Source organism: Scleropages formosus, chromosome 7 (assembly GCF_900964775.1).
Source record: "Scleropages formosus chromosome 7, fSclFor1.1, whole genome shotgun sequence".
Lineage (NCBI taxonomy): Eukaryota > Metazoa > Chordata > Actinopteri > Osteoglossiformes > Osteoglossidae > Scleropages > Scleropages formosus.
In genome coordinates this window covers 905456-921331 of record NC_041812.1, presented here as the reverse complement: position 1 = coordinate 921331, position 15876 = coordinate 905456, and the positions used below count along the sequence as shown (strand labels likewise).

The 15876-nt window shown below is 47.4% G+C and overlaps 1 protein-coding gene across 4 annotated transcripts; it reads left to right on the top strand.

Annotated features, from left to right (window-relative positions):
- The first annotated feature begins 1422 nt into the window (after positions 1-1422).
- Positions 1423-9457, top strand: LOC108930093 (polyadenylate-binding protein 2-B-like). Of its 4 annotated transcripts, XM_018745149.2 has the most exons (8): positions 1428-1578; positions 1730-1937; positions 4563-4671; positions 5097-5164; positions 5468-5574; positions 6042-6129; positions 6587-6738; positions 9128-9457. In XM_018745149.2, the coding sequence occupies exons 2-8, from the start codon at positions 1803-1805 to the stop codon at positions 9324-9326; spliced, it is 858 nt and encodes a 285-aa protein (XP_018600665.1). In that variant the 5' UTR covers positions 1428-1578; positions 1730-1802; the 3' UTR covers positions 9327-9457. The 4 variants fall into 4 exon arrangements, with proteins under 4 accessions (XP_018600666.1, XP_018600665.1, XP_018600667.1 ...); XM_018745150.1 differs by having other exon boundaries at positions 1423-1937; positions 5100-5164; XM_018745151.2 differs by having other exon boundaries at positions 1432-1937; positions 8109-9457.
- Positions 9458-15876: the final 6419 nt, after the last annotated feature.

Sequence of the window (15876 nt, the reverse complement as noted above, 5' to 3'; positions counted from 1 at the left end):
TCCATGTGCTAATATTTTTGTCTATTTCATTACAAACGTATAGCGGCTGACCTGGGACACAGTACTGTACTGAGAAGTACTTAGTACGATGCCTCTAATTCTCAACTTGTGTGTGGCCTCAAGAACGCTCTGCATGCCAGTGTGTGTGCTAATACAAGCCTATAGTCAAATGAACAGCTTTAAAAATAACTGCATTCTACAAATGCCCTTGTAATGTGAATAAATCAGTGTAATGTCACGTGTAATTGCTGAATTAAGGAATTTCAAGCCAGCAATCTCATAATTTATTCATATGCTACTTTGTTTTTCACAATTTTCTGTACTGCCAAGATGTTATATTTCACATTTTATTTCAATGTGCGTTTGGTTTTACATGTGGAGAATCCTGTTGAGACATTTTCTATCTGCAAAAAGGGTACTGCATTATGTAGATCCACATTGGGCAATAAAATGTATTTGATATGTTGGGGAGCATGAATATGAGAACAACACAAAGTGCAAGTTTTCCGCATAAGGAAAATAGAGAAGCCAAGAGGGATATTTTGTGTAAACGGGGAAGGTCATGTGGTTCTTTCAAGAATAAATGAAGATTCAGTAAACACAGCAGTTGTTCCCCCTGAGAACAGTGATCAGCTCTCGGTGCGCACACTTGTCGTTTTTAGTGCAATAATTCATATATTCACGACTTCATTTGTTCACCTATTCATATATTCACTGAGTGATCATTTTATCAAATTTCTGTTTCTCATTTCATGTTATGTTTCACATGAAAGTGGAGGCAGCTGGTAGTGTAGTGGTTGCAGGTTCGAATCCCCCCGCCAGCCGTAGTACCCTTGAGCAAGGTACTTACCATAAATTGCTCCAGTAAAATTACCCAGCTGGGTGAATAACTGTAATTTGGCTTTGGAGAAAAGTGTGAGGTAAATTAATAAAATGTAAATCAACATTAATTATTATTAAGAGACACAACTGGCTGAATAACAATCTGGACTCTGAAAACATTTTAAAATAATATCAATATGAATATATATTATAAGCAAATCAATACAGTAAATAAATGTAATTCCTCCAGGCTGTGCGAAATCTGCACAATTCAGTTGAGTTGTACTTGAACGTCTGCAGTTTACTGAAACTTCACGGCAGGAAACTGGGAAGGAAATTGTGTCTTTTACTGAAACACTTATGTGCGATTTTTGTAAAGACTATTATAAAAATAAATAAATAAATAAATAAATATTAACGCTGAGGGGGGAAAACCTTCCGAATCAATTCGGAGATATAAGCGGTTAAGAGGAGAGGTTCGAACCCTTGTGATTGACACTTATTTACTCGAATAAGAATGAAGAATGGGACTGCTAAAAAAAAATAGCTACGATTGACAGAAGGATGGCCCAATGAGCACACGCAAAATACTACAAAGGCGTGCCTGACACGTTGTCCCAACTAATAATATGGCGAGTTGGCGCCCGCAGTATTGTGAAACTCCACCCCCTTATGTCCATTTCTGTTACAGGAGACACGGCGCCCGAGAGAAGAATCCTCAGTTTTCTACCTCTAGCTGTATGTTCTGTCATTCAGGTGAACGAGCACACCGAACACGAGCGATAAAATAACCGCCTTTGCGCAGCGCAGGTTTCGCTCGCACAGAGGAACAAAAGGCAGGCTTTTCAGCCGACGAGGCCTTTTTCCCCTGGTTTTAACTTCGTGTGCGGCGTCTCTCGCCCCGTAGTCGGCCTCGTAGCCCGCGTGCGAGTCGAGTGCGGCCTGTAGCCACGAGGCGAGCCGTTGGTGCGAATCGCGTGATGGCGGAGTTCGGCAACGGGCTGGCGGAGGAGTCGCTGCTCGACTCAGACCCCGGCCACCCTGAACTGGAAGACCCGGGTGTGGGCGACGATGAACCGGGACTGGAGGAAGGAGAGGCCGCCATCGAGGACCCGGTGAGTGACGGTCGGCTGTGGAGACTCTGACTGTGTAGTGGGGAGGAAGGGGGGGGAAAAAATTAAACCGCCTTCGGCTTCGTTATAAACAAGAATTATATCTGCCGCAGTGTGGTTGTAACGCTTTGGCGATGAAGTACGGAGCACCGGCGCGGTCACTTCTTGTGCTTTTGTAACTGCGGTAGTCGGCGTGCAACTGTCTTCCCCCAGAGTCCATGTCGGCCATTGTGGCTCTCGGGCCGTTGCGGCGTGGGTCGTGGCTGTTCGCGTCGCTGGCGGCCATCTTGGATCAGCGCCGTTCTCAGTTTCCCTGCAGCAGGCGCTCAGTGGCGGAAAAAAGCTTCGTCGCACAAAATCATGTAGTTCGCGGGAGCCGTGAGAGGAGGGCGAGTGTAGGACAGGCCGCCATTAGTGGGCGCCGCAGTGCGAGTCCGTCTGCCGCCGAACAGCAACAGCAGCTGCAGCAGGAGGAGGAGGAGGAGGAGTAGGAGGAGAGTCGAGGGGACACGAAGCTCCCGCCGTCTGCTTCCCTGCTGAAGGTGAATCTCTAACACTGTTAGTAACAGCTCGTATCGGTGCCGATTGTGCTGGAGGAGGAGGCGTTTCAGGAAGGCGAGCTGTGTCAGTCAGTCAGTGTGTGTGTGTGTAGGCGGCCGCTGATGGCCGATGGCCGCGATGCCTGGATCACGCCGGGGACGCTCCCATGATTCTCTTATGATCGCCCGGCCGGCGTAGGAGGCGTTCGGGGCCAGTCGCCGCAGTGGGCGTTTTGCACGGGAATTCAATGGTGCTGTAGCCTCTTGCCCCGCTTTCTCACGGCCATTTTCTTGTGTTATACCATGGGGTCTTTCTCTCTCTCTCTCTCTCTCTCTCGCGCGCGCCCCGCCGCGGCGCTTTTGCCCCCATTGTTTCTGCACGCGCTCGGTCGGTGCCTCGCCTTTCCTGCCGCTCATGTCATGCCATGGTCATGTCGAGTCGCCGGCTTTTTCGTGTGTGTGTGTGTGTGTGTGTGTGTGTGTGTGTGAGATGCTCGCCTTTCTTTGTACCGGGGGGCAGCCCACACCTTCCACTGCACTGGCATGCTATGGGCTCCTTCGCTTCGTCGCGGAGGGGGGGCGGCGTGTATGTCGTGTATGCGGCAAACGCACGTGTGGGATTCGCGCGCTTCAGTGTGCGCGTTCCGGCTCAATTGAGCACATGGATCCATCTCATCCCGCGCCGCCGTTTCGCGAAGGTGGCCTCGGTGCAGCGGGTCCTGCAATGCGGTGGAGCTCCTCTTGAGTCTTGGACGGGGACGCGTTGGACTGGGGTGCTGGAGGAACAATCATGCTCTGCAGCTTGCTGACGGCTCACATGGTGCTCGGAGGTGCTCTGTTCCTGTGGCACTTGTGCGCTGTTCCGGCACGTCGTGCTCAGGTCAGGATGCTGCGGCTGCAGTGTCCCTGCTGATCATGGAAAGTGGCATGGATCCCTCCTGGATCCCTCCCTCCTTTTTTTTCATCCCCCCCCCCCCCCCCCCCCCCCCATTTTTGATTCCTTTTAAATTAGTTTCTCCCCCTTCCCATTTTGATAAAAAATGGCATAATGAGGCCTTCAGCATTGTTTAAATTATCTTTCCTTTTTATTTTAGTCCTGGGCTGAAATTTAGGAAATTTGAGGCAGCTCCTTGCAAGATTTTCCAGATGATGAAGCAGATGATTTGTTTGGATTTGACCCTTTTGATCAGAGGCATGTCCATGTAGTTTGACTGCCTGATACTACTTAGATTAGACTTCTACATGTACTTAGCAGAAACTTTTCTCCAACACAACATACATCTCATAGAAAGTACAATGTGTGCACTACATGAGGAGAAAGAGACATGGTTGCAGATGTGTGATTCTTAAGTACATTTAGTTTCCTTCACCATATGCACTGATGTTCATGACACAAGTAGCTGCATAAAACTTTACCAGAATATCGCTGATTCCTAATTACCTTCCAAATGGCTTTTTTTGAGATGTATACAGTATAAACATTGCTGGACTGGCTCTGTAAAGGATTGATCTGAGCATCATGATGGGCCACATGAGTCCGGAAGAGATGTGTTCTAAGACCCTTTTTAAATGTGGACAGAGATTCAGCAGTTCTGAGTGAGAGGGGGAGATTGTTCCACCACAATGGACCCAGAACCAAGAACCTCCGTGCTTTACCTTTCGTGTGTGGAACCACCAAGCAAGCAAATGTGGAAGAGTGTAGCAGTCTGGTTGGCGTCTAGTGAATGAGTTTTAAGTGTAATGATGTCTTACCTGTCTTGGATGTTCAGAATTTACAGAAGCACTTTAGGTGAAATGCAGCGCTGAGGAGTTCTTCAGCTGCTTCCTATAAATGACCCAGGTGTGGCTGTCAGAAGGACAACTCAAGTGTGTTTGGCATGGAGGTTTTGTTCTTCTGGATTAAACCGCAGTTTAATCCAGAGGAGCAAAACCTCCAGTCAGTTGACTCTAACCGTGGAAGCCTACGGTTTTTGATACGCGTTTGGCATGTTCGCTCCCCTTTGGTGGAAGAATGGGGGAAGCACCCTGTCGCACAGACGGCTGGTGAACGATTACTTGTTCATGTGCGTTTTGGTGCTTTTCTTTTCAGGAGCTGGAGGCAATAAAAGCCCGGGTGCGAGAGATGGAGGAAGAAGCAGAGAAGTTGAAGGAGCTGCAGAACGAAGTGGAGAAACAGATGAATTTGAGCCCTCCGCCTGGTGAGAAAGAGAGGTTGGAATGAGGGGCAGTGCAAATGAGCAATAAGGACTGTTCTTGTGGATTGTAGTTCTGTTCTGAATGCCTTTCTAATCAGGATTCTCTCCAGGTTGGTGACATTGTGCAGGTCTCGCATCCGACCACTGCGGGCCTGTTTCACTTCTTGTGTTTACAGAGCTTTGATGTACCCTTTCTGCCAGCTGCGCTTTTTCATATTTGGACTGAATATTGTTTATGTACCTAATCATGGTCTGTTAAAGTGAATAAAACGTGTAGGAAGGCTGCGGAGGGGGATGTTCAGCAGATGATTCAAGGAGGAGTTCTTCTGGTGGATGTTCTGTTGGAGAGCTAGTGAGAAGATTTGCTTAAAGGCTCCATCACTGGTGTAACGGTCACTCACTCAGTATTTCTCTCTACCCATCCTCAGCAGGTCCTGTCATCATGTCTTTAGAAGAAAAGATTGAGGCAGATGGGAGGTCAATTTATGTGGGAAATGTGAGTTTTCAACATCTAGGGTTCTGTTGCAAATACTGTAACGCACATTTAATTTTACATTAGTTTTTTAGGCTCAAGTAAGAGTGTCCTGTTAAGTACATATTTAATTTTCTTCATTTGGTTTATTCATCATTTCAGGTCAACATTTCTCAACTTTAATCTTCCACTTACAGTTGCTGAGACACACAAATAATCCTTTTCTTGAAAATGGATAACATAACTTACAGCCTGTGGTAACATTTACAATAACTTACTTATTTATAAACAAAGCTGGTTGGTTTACTCCACCTTGTGCTTCCTCAGGTGGACTACGGCGCCACTGCAGAGGAGCTGGAGGCTCACTTCCATGGCTGCGGCTCCGTTAACAGAGTCACTATCTTGTGCGACAAGTTCACTGGACACCCCAAAGGGTATTTTCTCATCTCTCGTCGCGGTACCAACCAGTCTTACCGTGCTGTGACATTCACGTCTTGTACATCTTGGTTAAAACTCTGCGTTCTCTGCACTTTATACTGCATTGCAGTTTTTGTTTAATTTGATGTGTTGGGTGTTTACTTTGAGTCATTCATTCTGATAAGATCATGAAACACCCCCCCCCCCCCCCCATTTTGTACCCCGGTAGACAGGTACTGTTCCTCTGTGTGATGGAATAAGAAAGTTTTCCGATACGTCTCCTTTCATTCTCAGAATTGTCAGACTGTTATAATGCATGCTTTCTTTGCCTGATGTTTGCCAGCTTGTGTTTGGGTGGGAAATTTTTTGACAAGCTTTATTAATTCAAGGATCCTCAAACTACAGAGGCTCAGGTAACACTGATCTGTCAGCAATTTTGTATTTTATTTTGGAAATGTCTCTTGATTCGTGGTCCCCGTTTTAGGTTCGCATACATCGAGTTTGCAGATAAGGAGTCGGTACGAACGGCCATGGCCCTTGATGAGTCTTTGTTCAGAGGCAGGCAGATAAAGGTGAGTGGCAGCTATACCGCTGACAACAGACCATGGGTTTGCCATGTGGACGCGTTCTTTTGGGAACAGAAAAGATGTAGTTGGTGACTTGGAAGTTGCAAAGATGAGTTCAGATGGTTGCGGTGTGTATTTTACTTCTGAGGAGATACTGTTGTCACTGCTGCGTGCTGGAAGTTTTTGTCTAATGTCTGGTGACATTTAGTTTAGTTTGTTTATCCATATTAGTGGAGACTCCCCCCCCTGTGTTGCGCTGTCTGTACCTGCTTAACTGCTGAGCCCTAATGCACCACATAAGGGACATTGGGGGTCATACAGACTTTTAAATGGTCCCACATGTTTGGGGGGGTGGGGGTGGTGCTCAGCCACCTTTCTAGAAATGCGTGTAAAAATGCTTGGAGCTACATGTGAGGAGGCCATGTGTATTGTGAAAGGTGCTGACAAGATACTCTTCCTACAGGTGGGAGCCAAGAGAACAAACAGGCCAGGCATCAGCACCACAGACCGTGGGTTCCCTAGGGGACGCTTCCGCTCACGGGGTGGGAGCTTCTCATCGCGGGCACGCTACTACAGCGGGTACACGCCACCCAGGGGCCGGGGCCGGGCCTTCAGGTGAGCTCTGCTTCTGCACACTGACGTTCTAGTGGCGATGAGAGAGTGAAGTGTGGGGAGGGAAAGCACTAAAGGTGTAGGAGGGGCAAATGAGTGTTAACTGTTATGGTGCGGGGAAAAGGAGCAGTCATGGTGACTGAGAGGACGCTTGGATAGGGACCAACTCAGTCAGGAATTGCTGCTCTGTATCAGGGTAGCTGATTGGTTGCTTAGACATCCTTTGTTACTGAATAGTTGCTTCCTAGAGAAAACAGGTGCAAAAATGAGTTCTACAGCTGAGATCTTTGTTGCTTTTGTCAACCAGAAGGTGCTTGACCTTATTTAAAGCTTCTCGTTTAGAAGTTTGTCAGGGTTTAGGGACGTTAGGATAGCAGTAACATACAGGAACTTGGTACAGCTAGTGACCCTTCATCAAGATATTTACCCCCAATTGTTTTGGTCACCAAAGAAAGAAATTCTGCCCTGGTCTCATTGTGACTTTGCAGCTACATTAATTATAGTAGTGTTAAAAAGGAGCAGTTGACAGTCTTGAGACTCATTGAGGGGTGGGGAGGTAGTGACTCTGTGTGCGTCTGTGTGAGAGAATTTAAGCTTAAAATGATCTGCTTGTTCTCTGTGGTGAGAAATGCTTGCCTTCTTGCATGAACTGAACTGGACTGTACAGTCTATTTTTTTTCTGCTTGCAATCAGTCACGCACTCCCACTCATTCAAGTGCATTTCCCACTCCATCACTTCCAGAGTACGGAGTTCATTCCTGCAGCCTGATGATCTCTTTGGGTTCATAACTACTGATTATAGTGCAGCTTTGGCAATGTTGTGGTTCTAAACAGCAGAGTCCTCCCTAAGTCAGCGTGAGATGCGTGCACATGTCTGTGGTCAAGTTCGGGTGGGTGTAAGGTGGTGGGGAATTGTCCATTGTTCAAGATTTCTCCCAACAGCGATTTCCAGGAGCCACCTTGCTCAGAGAGAGAGAGAAAGAGGGAGAGAGAGAGAGAGTGCCTTCACTCTCCCACATGCACACACTCACACTATCAATTGCTTGAGTTGCCAAAATGGCACAACAGATCAAATTTACATTTCACTTTTATATACATGGCTTAAACTCTGTTTCTAGGTTTTTGATTCAGTCACTTGTCTTCATACAGCCTATGTATTATGCTTTCGGTGATGACTTATCCAAGATCGGATATTTATATACCTTAAATGTACCTTAGCAGAGCCCTGTTAATTTTGTGCACTCCACCCCAGTTGCATTTATAATCCTACCCTAACAGCCATCTCCTCCTGCATACATATAGCACCCTCCAAAAAATGCTTTTTTCGTGGCCAACAAAAACACTCACCCTCTTTTTCTCTCTCTCTTTTCCAGGGGCCGAGGGCGATCAACATCGTGGTATTCCCCTTACTAATCCTCCTCCTTAAAAAAAAAAAAAAAAACCCTTTCCCAAACAAAAAAGAAAAAAAAAAAATGAAGGAAAAAAAAAAAAAAAAAAACAAGAGGAGAAAGACCCCCCAACCCCCAAAAAGGGAAAAAAGGCCCGTTCTAGGATTTCTACTGGACAGACAGACTGACCGCAGTGTGCGTGTGTGCGTGTGTGAGCCCAGGTGGCGCGGTCGTCCTGGTAAGGTATTGCTGGCCATGAGGAGATGTGTTGGCATTGCTTTGGGAAGATGTTCATACTGATGATGTTGATGTTTGAAAGCTCAGGCTGCAGATGTGTCTCCTTGTCTGGCTGTGACTCACATCACACTGCTTGTCCATACTCACACAGAAAGCAACAAGTACACGAGAAATCTGTCTGTGGAAGGAGCCTCCGTGACAAAAAAAGATGCACCTGTTATTTTTTTTTTTTTATTTGGAAATTGTTTCTATTTGGAATGTTTTGTATTACATTCCTTTTGCTCTCTGAACAATAACCCCCTCCCATCCAATGTTTGTTCCTCTCCCTTGTCCCTCTGCTCCCATCATCACGTGTCCAGTGGCTGCTAGCCTGTGACCAGTCAAGTGCCAACAAGGCCGTTCACGGTTCAGTGGCGTGAGCTGATGCTTTTTATTTTTTTTGTTTCCTGGTTGGTTTTGTTCAAGGAAGCTCTGAAGCACACTCTGACTTTTCCACTGCTTTTACCCTGGGAATGTGTGACTTCTACTGCTCCCTCTGTCACCTCCTACCTCCTGGGTTTTACCTGCTGTTTCCCATCCAGTGCTCCCACCCTGTACCAGGTTTTGCACTGCCTGGTCCATCACTTGCCTTCTGCTTCTCCATCCTTTTCCCTCCTGCCTTCTTGTATGGGGTCCCCCCCCTTCCCCCTGTCTCTCTCCCCCCACCCCTTCGTTCTCTTGCTGTCCTTCCCTCTCTCTGTATATTAGACCACTTCTTGTCGTTACAGGTTTCAGGACCAGTGGAGGTTGACCACGCCCCCTCCTCCTGTGGCCGCGGCGCCCCCCACTGTCTCAGCAGCATCTCTCTCTCTCTCTGCTCCCACTATCCACACTCACCCCATCCTATCTATGTGGGGGGGTGGCGCTGGGGCTCAGGGTGACCACCGGGCTGCCACAGGGGGCCTTTACTGTAACAACAAGCGCTGAAACATGCAAGACATGAACACAGGAAACACTTCACGCAGACTTCCCGTTTATACAGAGAGCTAAGCCCAGGTAGCAGTGGCTGTTTAAAAAAAAAAAGAAAAGAAAAGAAAAAAAAAAAAAGGAAAAAAAAAGAGAGAGAAGGGCAGGTACAGAGAGGGGTTCCAGAGCCTTGGTCCAGCTACTCGGTGTATAGGGCAGACACTGCACTCTTAGGACTCTAAGGGGACCACTGAGGTGCAGGAGTTCTGCTTTGGGGGGAGAGAGATAGAGGGAGGGGGGGACTGGATGAAAAGTTTTTTTTTTTTTATTTTATTTTAATTTTATTTTAATCCATAACTGTAATTAGAAAAAAAAATAAAAGATCTTGTGTAAAAAAAAAAAAAGTGTTTTTGTGTTTCATGGGACAGGTGTTCCTTTATGCATTGGTGTACCATAAATGGATTAAAAAGTTTTCTACACCAAAGAGTCACAGAGGTTATTGAAATATTTCTAAAATTCAGTGCAAGTTTCAGTCTTCAGGCCTTTTTTTTTGTCCCAAGTGTAAAGTGCAGCAAGTGCCCATGGTGTCCCAGGGTTACATTTTTACACATTTAATTTTACTGAACTGTGTCATCTTGGTAATTACCACAGTATATGGTGGTAGCTTTGATGTATATATGTTTTTGCTTCATGAAATAATTTTAAGGTACACATTCTGGTGTAGTCTGGGAAGTTCACTAAAAACAGATGAGTGATTGATTTGAGGTAGGAACTGCTCTCTATTTCAATGTTATCTGCCATAGTGAAAGGTTAAGGTTAGCAAGGCACAGGTAAAGGTCATGTGACCAAAGGAGTATACACCCTCCCTGCCCCCTGAACCACTTTTTATTTTTTGCTTGGTGTTCATTACATTGATTAGTTTAGCAGATGCTTTTCTCCAAAACAAACAAAATCTCAGAGAGAAATACAAATGGAAACGGAACTCTTTAAAGATCAATGTGGGTGACTTTATGTGGTCTACTATAGAACCGTTTTAAAGAAATTTTTCTAAATTTGTGGTGTAAAAAGCCAGTGCAGTCAGTGTAAGTTGTGTAAAAAATATCAAATGGACTGTTTGATTAATATGAATATTTAGTTTACCTATCGTGGTTTTCGGTGATTAATGTGGGTTCTAGTGTGCCACAGAGGGTCGGAACAATACGCGTGCGCTACGTGTGCTCCCCAGAACGTTAGTCGCCCACCAGAGGGGGCACGTTTGAGTGGCTCGACAGCTCTCTGCACAGAGATGGTGTGGTACATGGCGGAGGTATTACGGCAAATTTCATTCATGTTTTGAGGAAACTGCTGATTACTGTACGTAAACCTCCGGTAATTTGCACTTGCACATCTCTCACCAGAGGACAAATGTGTCTGATGGTTAAAGGTAATTCCTGTCGTCATGGGCTGCAATGAACATTTCTTCCTATGGAAATAATTGTCCTTGATGATAACTGTCACCTTAAATAAAACAAATTGTAAGGTATTTTTGTTCATCACTATAATACCACCAACACATTTTATAATACTTGTATCAATCAATATTAGTTCAAGCTTGTCCTCCTGTTTTCATCAGTTAGCAGTAACTGCTGGTCCAATGCAGACAGGGTGTGAAACATGGTACGTGGTACACTGGACAGAGACCTTTTGATCATTTTTCACATGAACGCTTATGATGTGAACACAATTCCCAGGATCACACTTTATTTGCCCACTGCCTGTGTAGTGTGACCGTCTGACCTGTCCCATCCAGGATGTTGCCACCCCCCCCCCCAGTTACTGGAGCATAGGCTGTGGACCCCCAGGACTCTGACCAGGGCGAGCAGTTGGCGAAGGTGCGGCGTTTGACACGAGATGATCTTCAGCTGAAAGTGAACTCGATGCTCTATTTCACCTACTTTAAGGATATTCGTGTTGTTAAAGCAGTTTATCGAGTTGCTCGGGACCCTTCCCTTAAACCCTCAGAAGAGACCAGAAAGAGCACATCGCTGCCAGGGAGGATCAGCTTCCCTCTCCATGTCGAGTCCCTCGCTGTGATCCTCACCAGTCACCGTTTCTGCGTGTTTTTTGTAATTGGTTAGGGTTTGGTGACGTACGGGGAATAGAAGGTGGTGTTTGCGTCTGCCAAGGAGAGAAAGAGAAGAGAGCCTTGGGGCGCAAAGCAGGCTGGGAAGGCTGGAGGAAACGGGGTCCTCGGACCGAGAGCATTATTTCCCTGCGTGCCGATGTTCGATAAACCGTTTTCGATGAACGCTGCCTCTGCGTCCTTCTTCACCCCACCCAAACCCATGGCGCTGCACCCCGCAGCATAAGGGACATATGGTAGCATAGTGGTTAGGGTTACTACCTTGGGCTCTAAAATCACAGGTTCGATCTCCACCTCTGGCTGTTGTACCCTGGAAGAAGGCGTTTACCCTGAGGTGCTCCCGTGAAATGACCCCGCTGTATAAATGGGTAAATAATTGTCGCCTTAACACTAAGTTGCTTTGGACAAAAGCATCAGCTGAATGAGTACATGATGATGAATTTTCTATTTCATTTGAGATGCTATATTGACATTAATCAGCGGTTGTGATGGGTTCACACTCACGGGAAGTTGTTCTCCCACGGGCCCTTGTATTTAGCATCATTAAAGTTTTTTAATGAATTTGCCCTCTCTAATTTTCCTAAATGTTCCCTTTGTTCGAAATGTGTTTGTTCAGGATTTCCACAGGCTGCTGTAGCTATTTTTCGTTCCTCAGGCGCCAGTTATGCGAGGGATGGGTGCGCAGATTCGTCAGACATTGGAGGGACTTATTCACAATGATCAGCGTGACAACATCATACCGTCCGTATTGCAGCGTTTGTCGTTCTGGAAGCAAATTTAAAAAAAAAATCATCCAAAAAGCGCACAAATGCATTTTCCTTGAAATAAATGTAGATATAATCAGTGCTGGATTATTGCCAGAAAACAGCGGAGCAATACAGCACTTTCGTATGGAAATGCAAGAGAAGCGTTTAAGAATTTACAGTGAAAACGGTGCGTGTGTCTCACACCGTCGTCGTGCTCCGTGCGTCCGCCGGCGCTCCGGACGTTGTCGTCCTCCTATTGTGTCACATCGCTGGAATGTAAAGAATGCCACGAGTCTCTCAGCTGCTCTTGTGTCCCGAAATATCCGGAGAGGCTCTGCGCGCAGAGTCTCCATATCTGTAGGACCCCCCCGGCACCCGGCACAACCCCGGCACAACCCCGGCACCACCCCGCCCTCTCCCCGTCTTCCCGCTGCCGCATTTACCGTTTGTTTCTATCTGCCTGGAATTTCATGGCGGTTAGTGGTTAGATCCCCCCGCCTCCAACTGGTCCAGGGGCGTGAGTTCAAATGAGGCCCTCGCTCCCGCTGAGTGCACTGCGCGCGCGTGTGTGTGTGTGTGTGTGTGTGTGTGTGTGTGTGTGTGTGTGTGTGCGCGTGTGGAAGAGAGCTCTCTGATGGACTGTCCACATGTCCTCCTGTCCACCTCTATCCTCTCATGTCTCTTGCATTCCTGGGATTCGGTCGAGCAGTTTGCGGAAGTCGATGCTCCGCGGTGCGCGGCGTGTCGAACGGTGCCGCGCTGTACTTAGCGCAAAAGCGTGTTTTCCTTATGTGTCTTTAAGGATGTTGGCGTTTCAGTGCAAGATGGCGATAATGGGAGAGAAATGCGAGAAAACGGCGCGCTTAGTGCGACCGTAGAGAAGCGAGCTTCGCTCTTTTCCGGAGAGCTGCTCGTTCACATTTTGCACTCACCTGCGAGGACGGCGTCCCTCAAGCTCTCGGGACGAACGCGTGAGCCGTCGCGCTCGTGCCGAAAGTTCCAGTCAAGTCGTGATTGACGGCAGGGCCAGCTGCGTATCGCGCCCTCGGTCCAGCCGCCGCATAGCTGCTAAATCTTCCCGGCCGCACGCCGAAAGCGGCGGCGGCAGCAGCGGGAATCCGCTCCATTTCTGCAATGTGTCCTGCTGCCCTTGGAAAACATCCGTGTACCTGAGCGCTCGGGTCACACGGCCTGCGAGCGCCCTAAAGCCAGCGGACCGATCAGAAGAGTATTTAAAGGTTATTTCTGTCCCTCTCTGTTATAGAAGCTGCAATATTGTCCATATTTCAGCGCGGGTTCGCAAAATTCCAAGGCGTTTCCTTGGTCTCGGATGGAGGGGAGAAGCAAAAAGTGGACATGCTGGGGAAAGGAAGGGGGAGGGGCGCTTTGTTTCTCACACCTGTTGTCATCAGTCTCTCGGGCCTCATGAACTAATCTGGCGCCTTGTTAACCCCCCGCACCACACTGTCACCGGCACTGTCACCCTCACCGTCCCCGTCCCTGTCCCTGTCCCTGTCCCTGTTCGCTGACCGCCTCCTGTCCGGTTCACCCTTTCCTCTCTCCGGATGCTCGTTTTCTCGCTTTCGCCCTTCGAATCCGCGACCCCTCTTTCGTTTCCCCAACATTCACCCTGAGAACGTTCCGGAAAGAGTGAGCGAAGACAAATGCTTAACGAGACGACTCGCTTTCGTGCAAAACTGCGGAATTCAGCCTTTCTAAGCCGTTGGTTCCATAACAGGTCCGGAGCTCTCGTGGACGCGTCGTCTCACCGCACCCACGAAATGAATTCTTTGCTTTTTTTTCAACCGAAACTTTGCGTTGTTACACTTTCAGTATAAACAACCGCTTGTAAATGGAATATTTACAGTTACTAATTTTGCACCCAGATCGAGGAGAACCGAGGTTTTCTGGAACAGGCTCACGAGCCACAAATGTTGCAGGTAAACAGCAATAAGGGAAAAGGTGCTGCGCTTGTTCTCCGCTGCCCGGATCAAACAGCACAATTTAACTCCTATTTTACTATTTAATTGATTGCGATATTAGAGCTGAGTAAAAACGAGACTCGGTGAGGAATTATTATCGTTATCGGAGCTCTCGGCGCTTTATGCCGTCGGCTCAGCTTCCTTCGGAAAGGTCTTATTGCCCGCTGCACGACCCCAGCTGTCAATGTGCTCACAGCCACAATGCCTGGGATGTAAAGACATGCCTGAGAGCGAAAAGGCCCTAAAGTGCAAGAGAACCGGACAAAGGCAGAAACATAATTCCCGAACAAATCCTCAGTATTGTCGTACGGCATCGTATTTCATTTGACTTTTTATTGAATCATTCTGCTTTACTTTACACTGAAATATATCAGCATCATCTGAACTGACATTAGGAGGAGAACTCCCCAGCTTGACATTTCGCCAAAAATATTGAAGAAATAATCTTTCCAAAAATACTTTGCAACTGAAAAAAAACACCATTACATCACATGAACTCTATTTTAATAGAGTGGCATATTATTGTTTGACGCATTCAGGCTGACCGGATTTCACTAGATGTGAGCAGACCCAGTGAGGAAGCATCACACTGATCCTCCAGTGCAGGGTTCTGGAGGTCTGGAACCTATTCCAGAAGAAGGCGTGAAGCAGGATACGCCCTGGATGGGACACCGGTGCATCGCAGCATTTGGATTCATTTTTATTCACATAAATGTAAAATCTCTGAAAGTTTTCTCAGTATACGTGTATTAAGCTTTGCGCCTTTTTGTAAAAACCGGCCTTCTGGACGAGACGGAACGCGTGTCTCGTCCGCGTCGCGCCGCACGGCTGCCTCTGTCCCGACCGACAAGCGAGTCGGCACGTAACGCGTAAATGTTGTAGACGATCAGCTGCCCGCGAATGAACCGACTCTCCTTCACGTGGAGCTGGAGCTCCTGCCGAACACTTTCATTAATAAAGGCTGGATCCACTTCAGTGACCTCTGCGTCCGGCTGCCAACGTTCGACAGTCGGAACAGACGGCAATAAAAACCCTTATAAATAAGGGTCTACTTGTCGGAACTGGGGATTCATTAAAGGCAGAAATACGTGAAAAAGGCCCCGTAGTTGGAGCACCTCAAGCCGAAATGCTCAAACAGGCCTCAAACTACAGCACCGCCTCTTCAAAACGTTCCCGCAAAGGAACCTGGATGTAGATGGGAAGGTCACGGCATTTGTTCCGGCTGGAGCAGAATGGGTTCGCGGCGTCGGCGGTGGCAGCTGGGGCTTGAGCCGACACCCTGGTGACCACGAGCCCAGGTGGGGAGGCCTGACGCACCGTCCGCCGGGGCCCCCGACGCAGGTGTGTCATCTGAGGGACACTTTGCCGAACACCAAGAGGGTCCAAGGCTACACAAACTGAAGCCGCCGGTTTACGCCGTGTGCGCCAAGAGGGTCTCGACCCCAGCTGCCAGTAGAGGCATTTTAAAGACTTTGGCTGAATCATCCTAATGGCTTAAGATTGTCGATGGCTCTGTGCAAAGTTCTAACATCGAGCAAAGTGTTCACTGATGGATCGGCGAATGACACCAAGTACTATGCAAATGCTTTTATTTGGAGCCGGGTAATATATTCGTGCCAGAGTTTGTATTTAGCTTCACGGAGATATGAAGGATTGTGTGAAGTATTGGAGTGACAGCAGTTATAAATAAACTTTAATAACAACATGATAAAAACAACAGC

Coding starts and splice junctions, on each gene's coding strand:
- LOC108930093 (XM_018745149.2), top strand. CDS start 1,803: ATGGCGGAGTTCGGCAACGGGCTGGCGGAGGAGTCGCTGCTCGACTCA. Junction 5,165..5,467: donor GGTCAATTTATGTGGGAAAT/GTGAGTTTTCAA, acceptor GTGCTTCCTCAG/GTGGACTACGGCGCCACTGC. Junction 6,130..6,586: donor TCAGAGGCAGGCAGATAAAG/GTGAGTGGCAGC, acceptor CTCTTCCTACAG/GTGGGAGCCAAGAGAACAAA.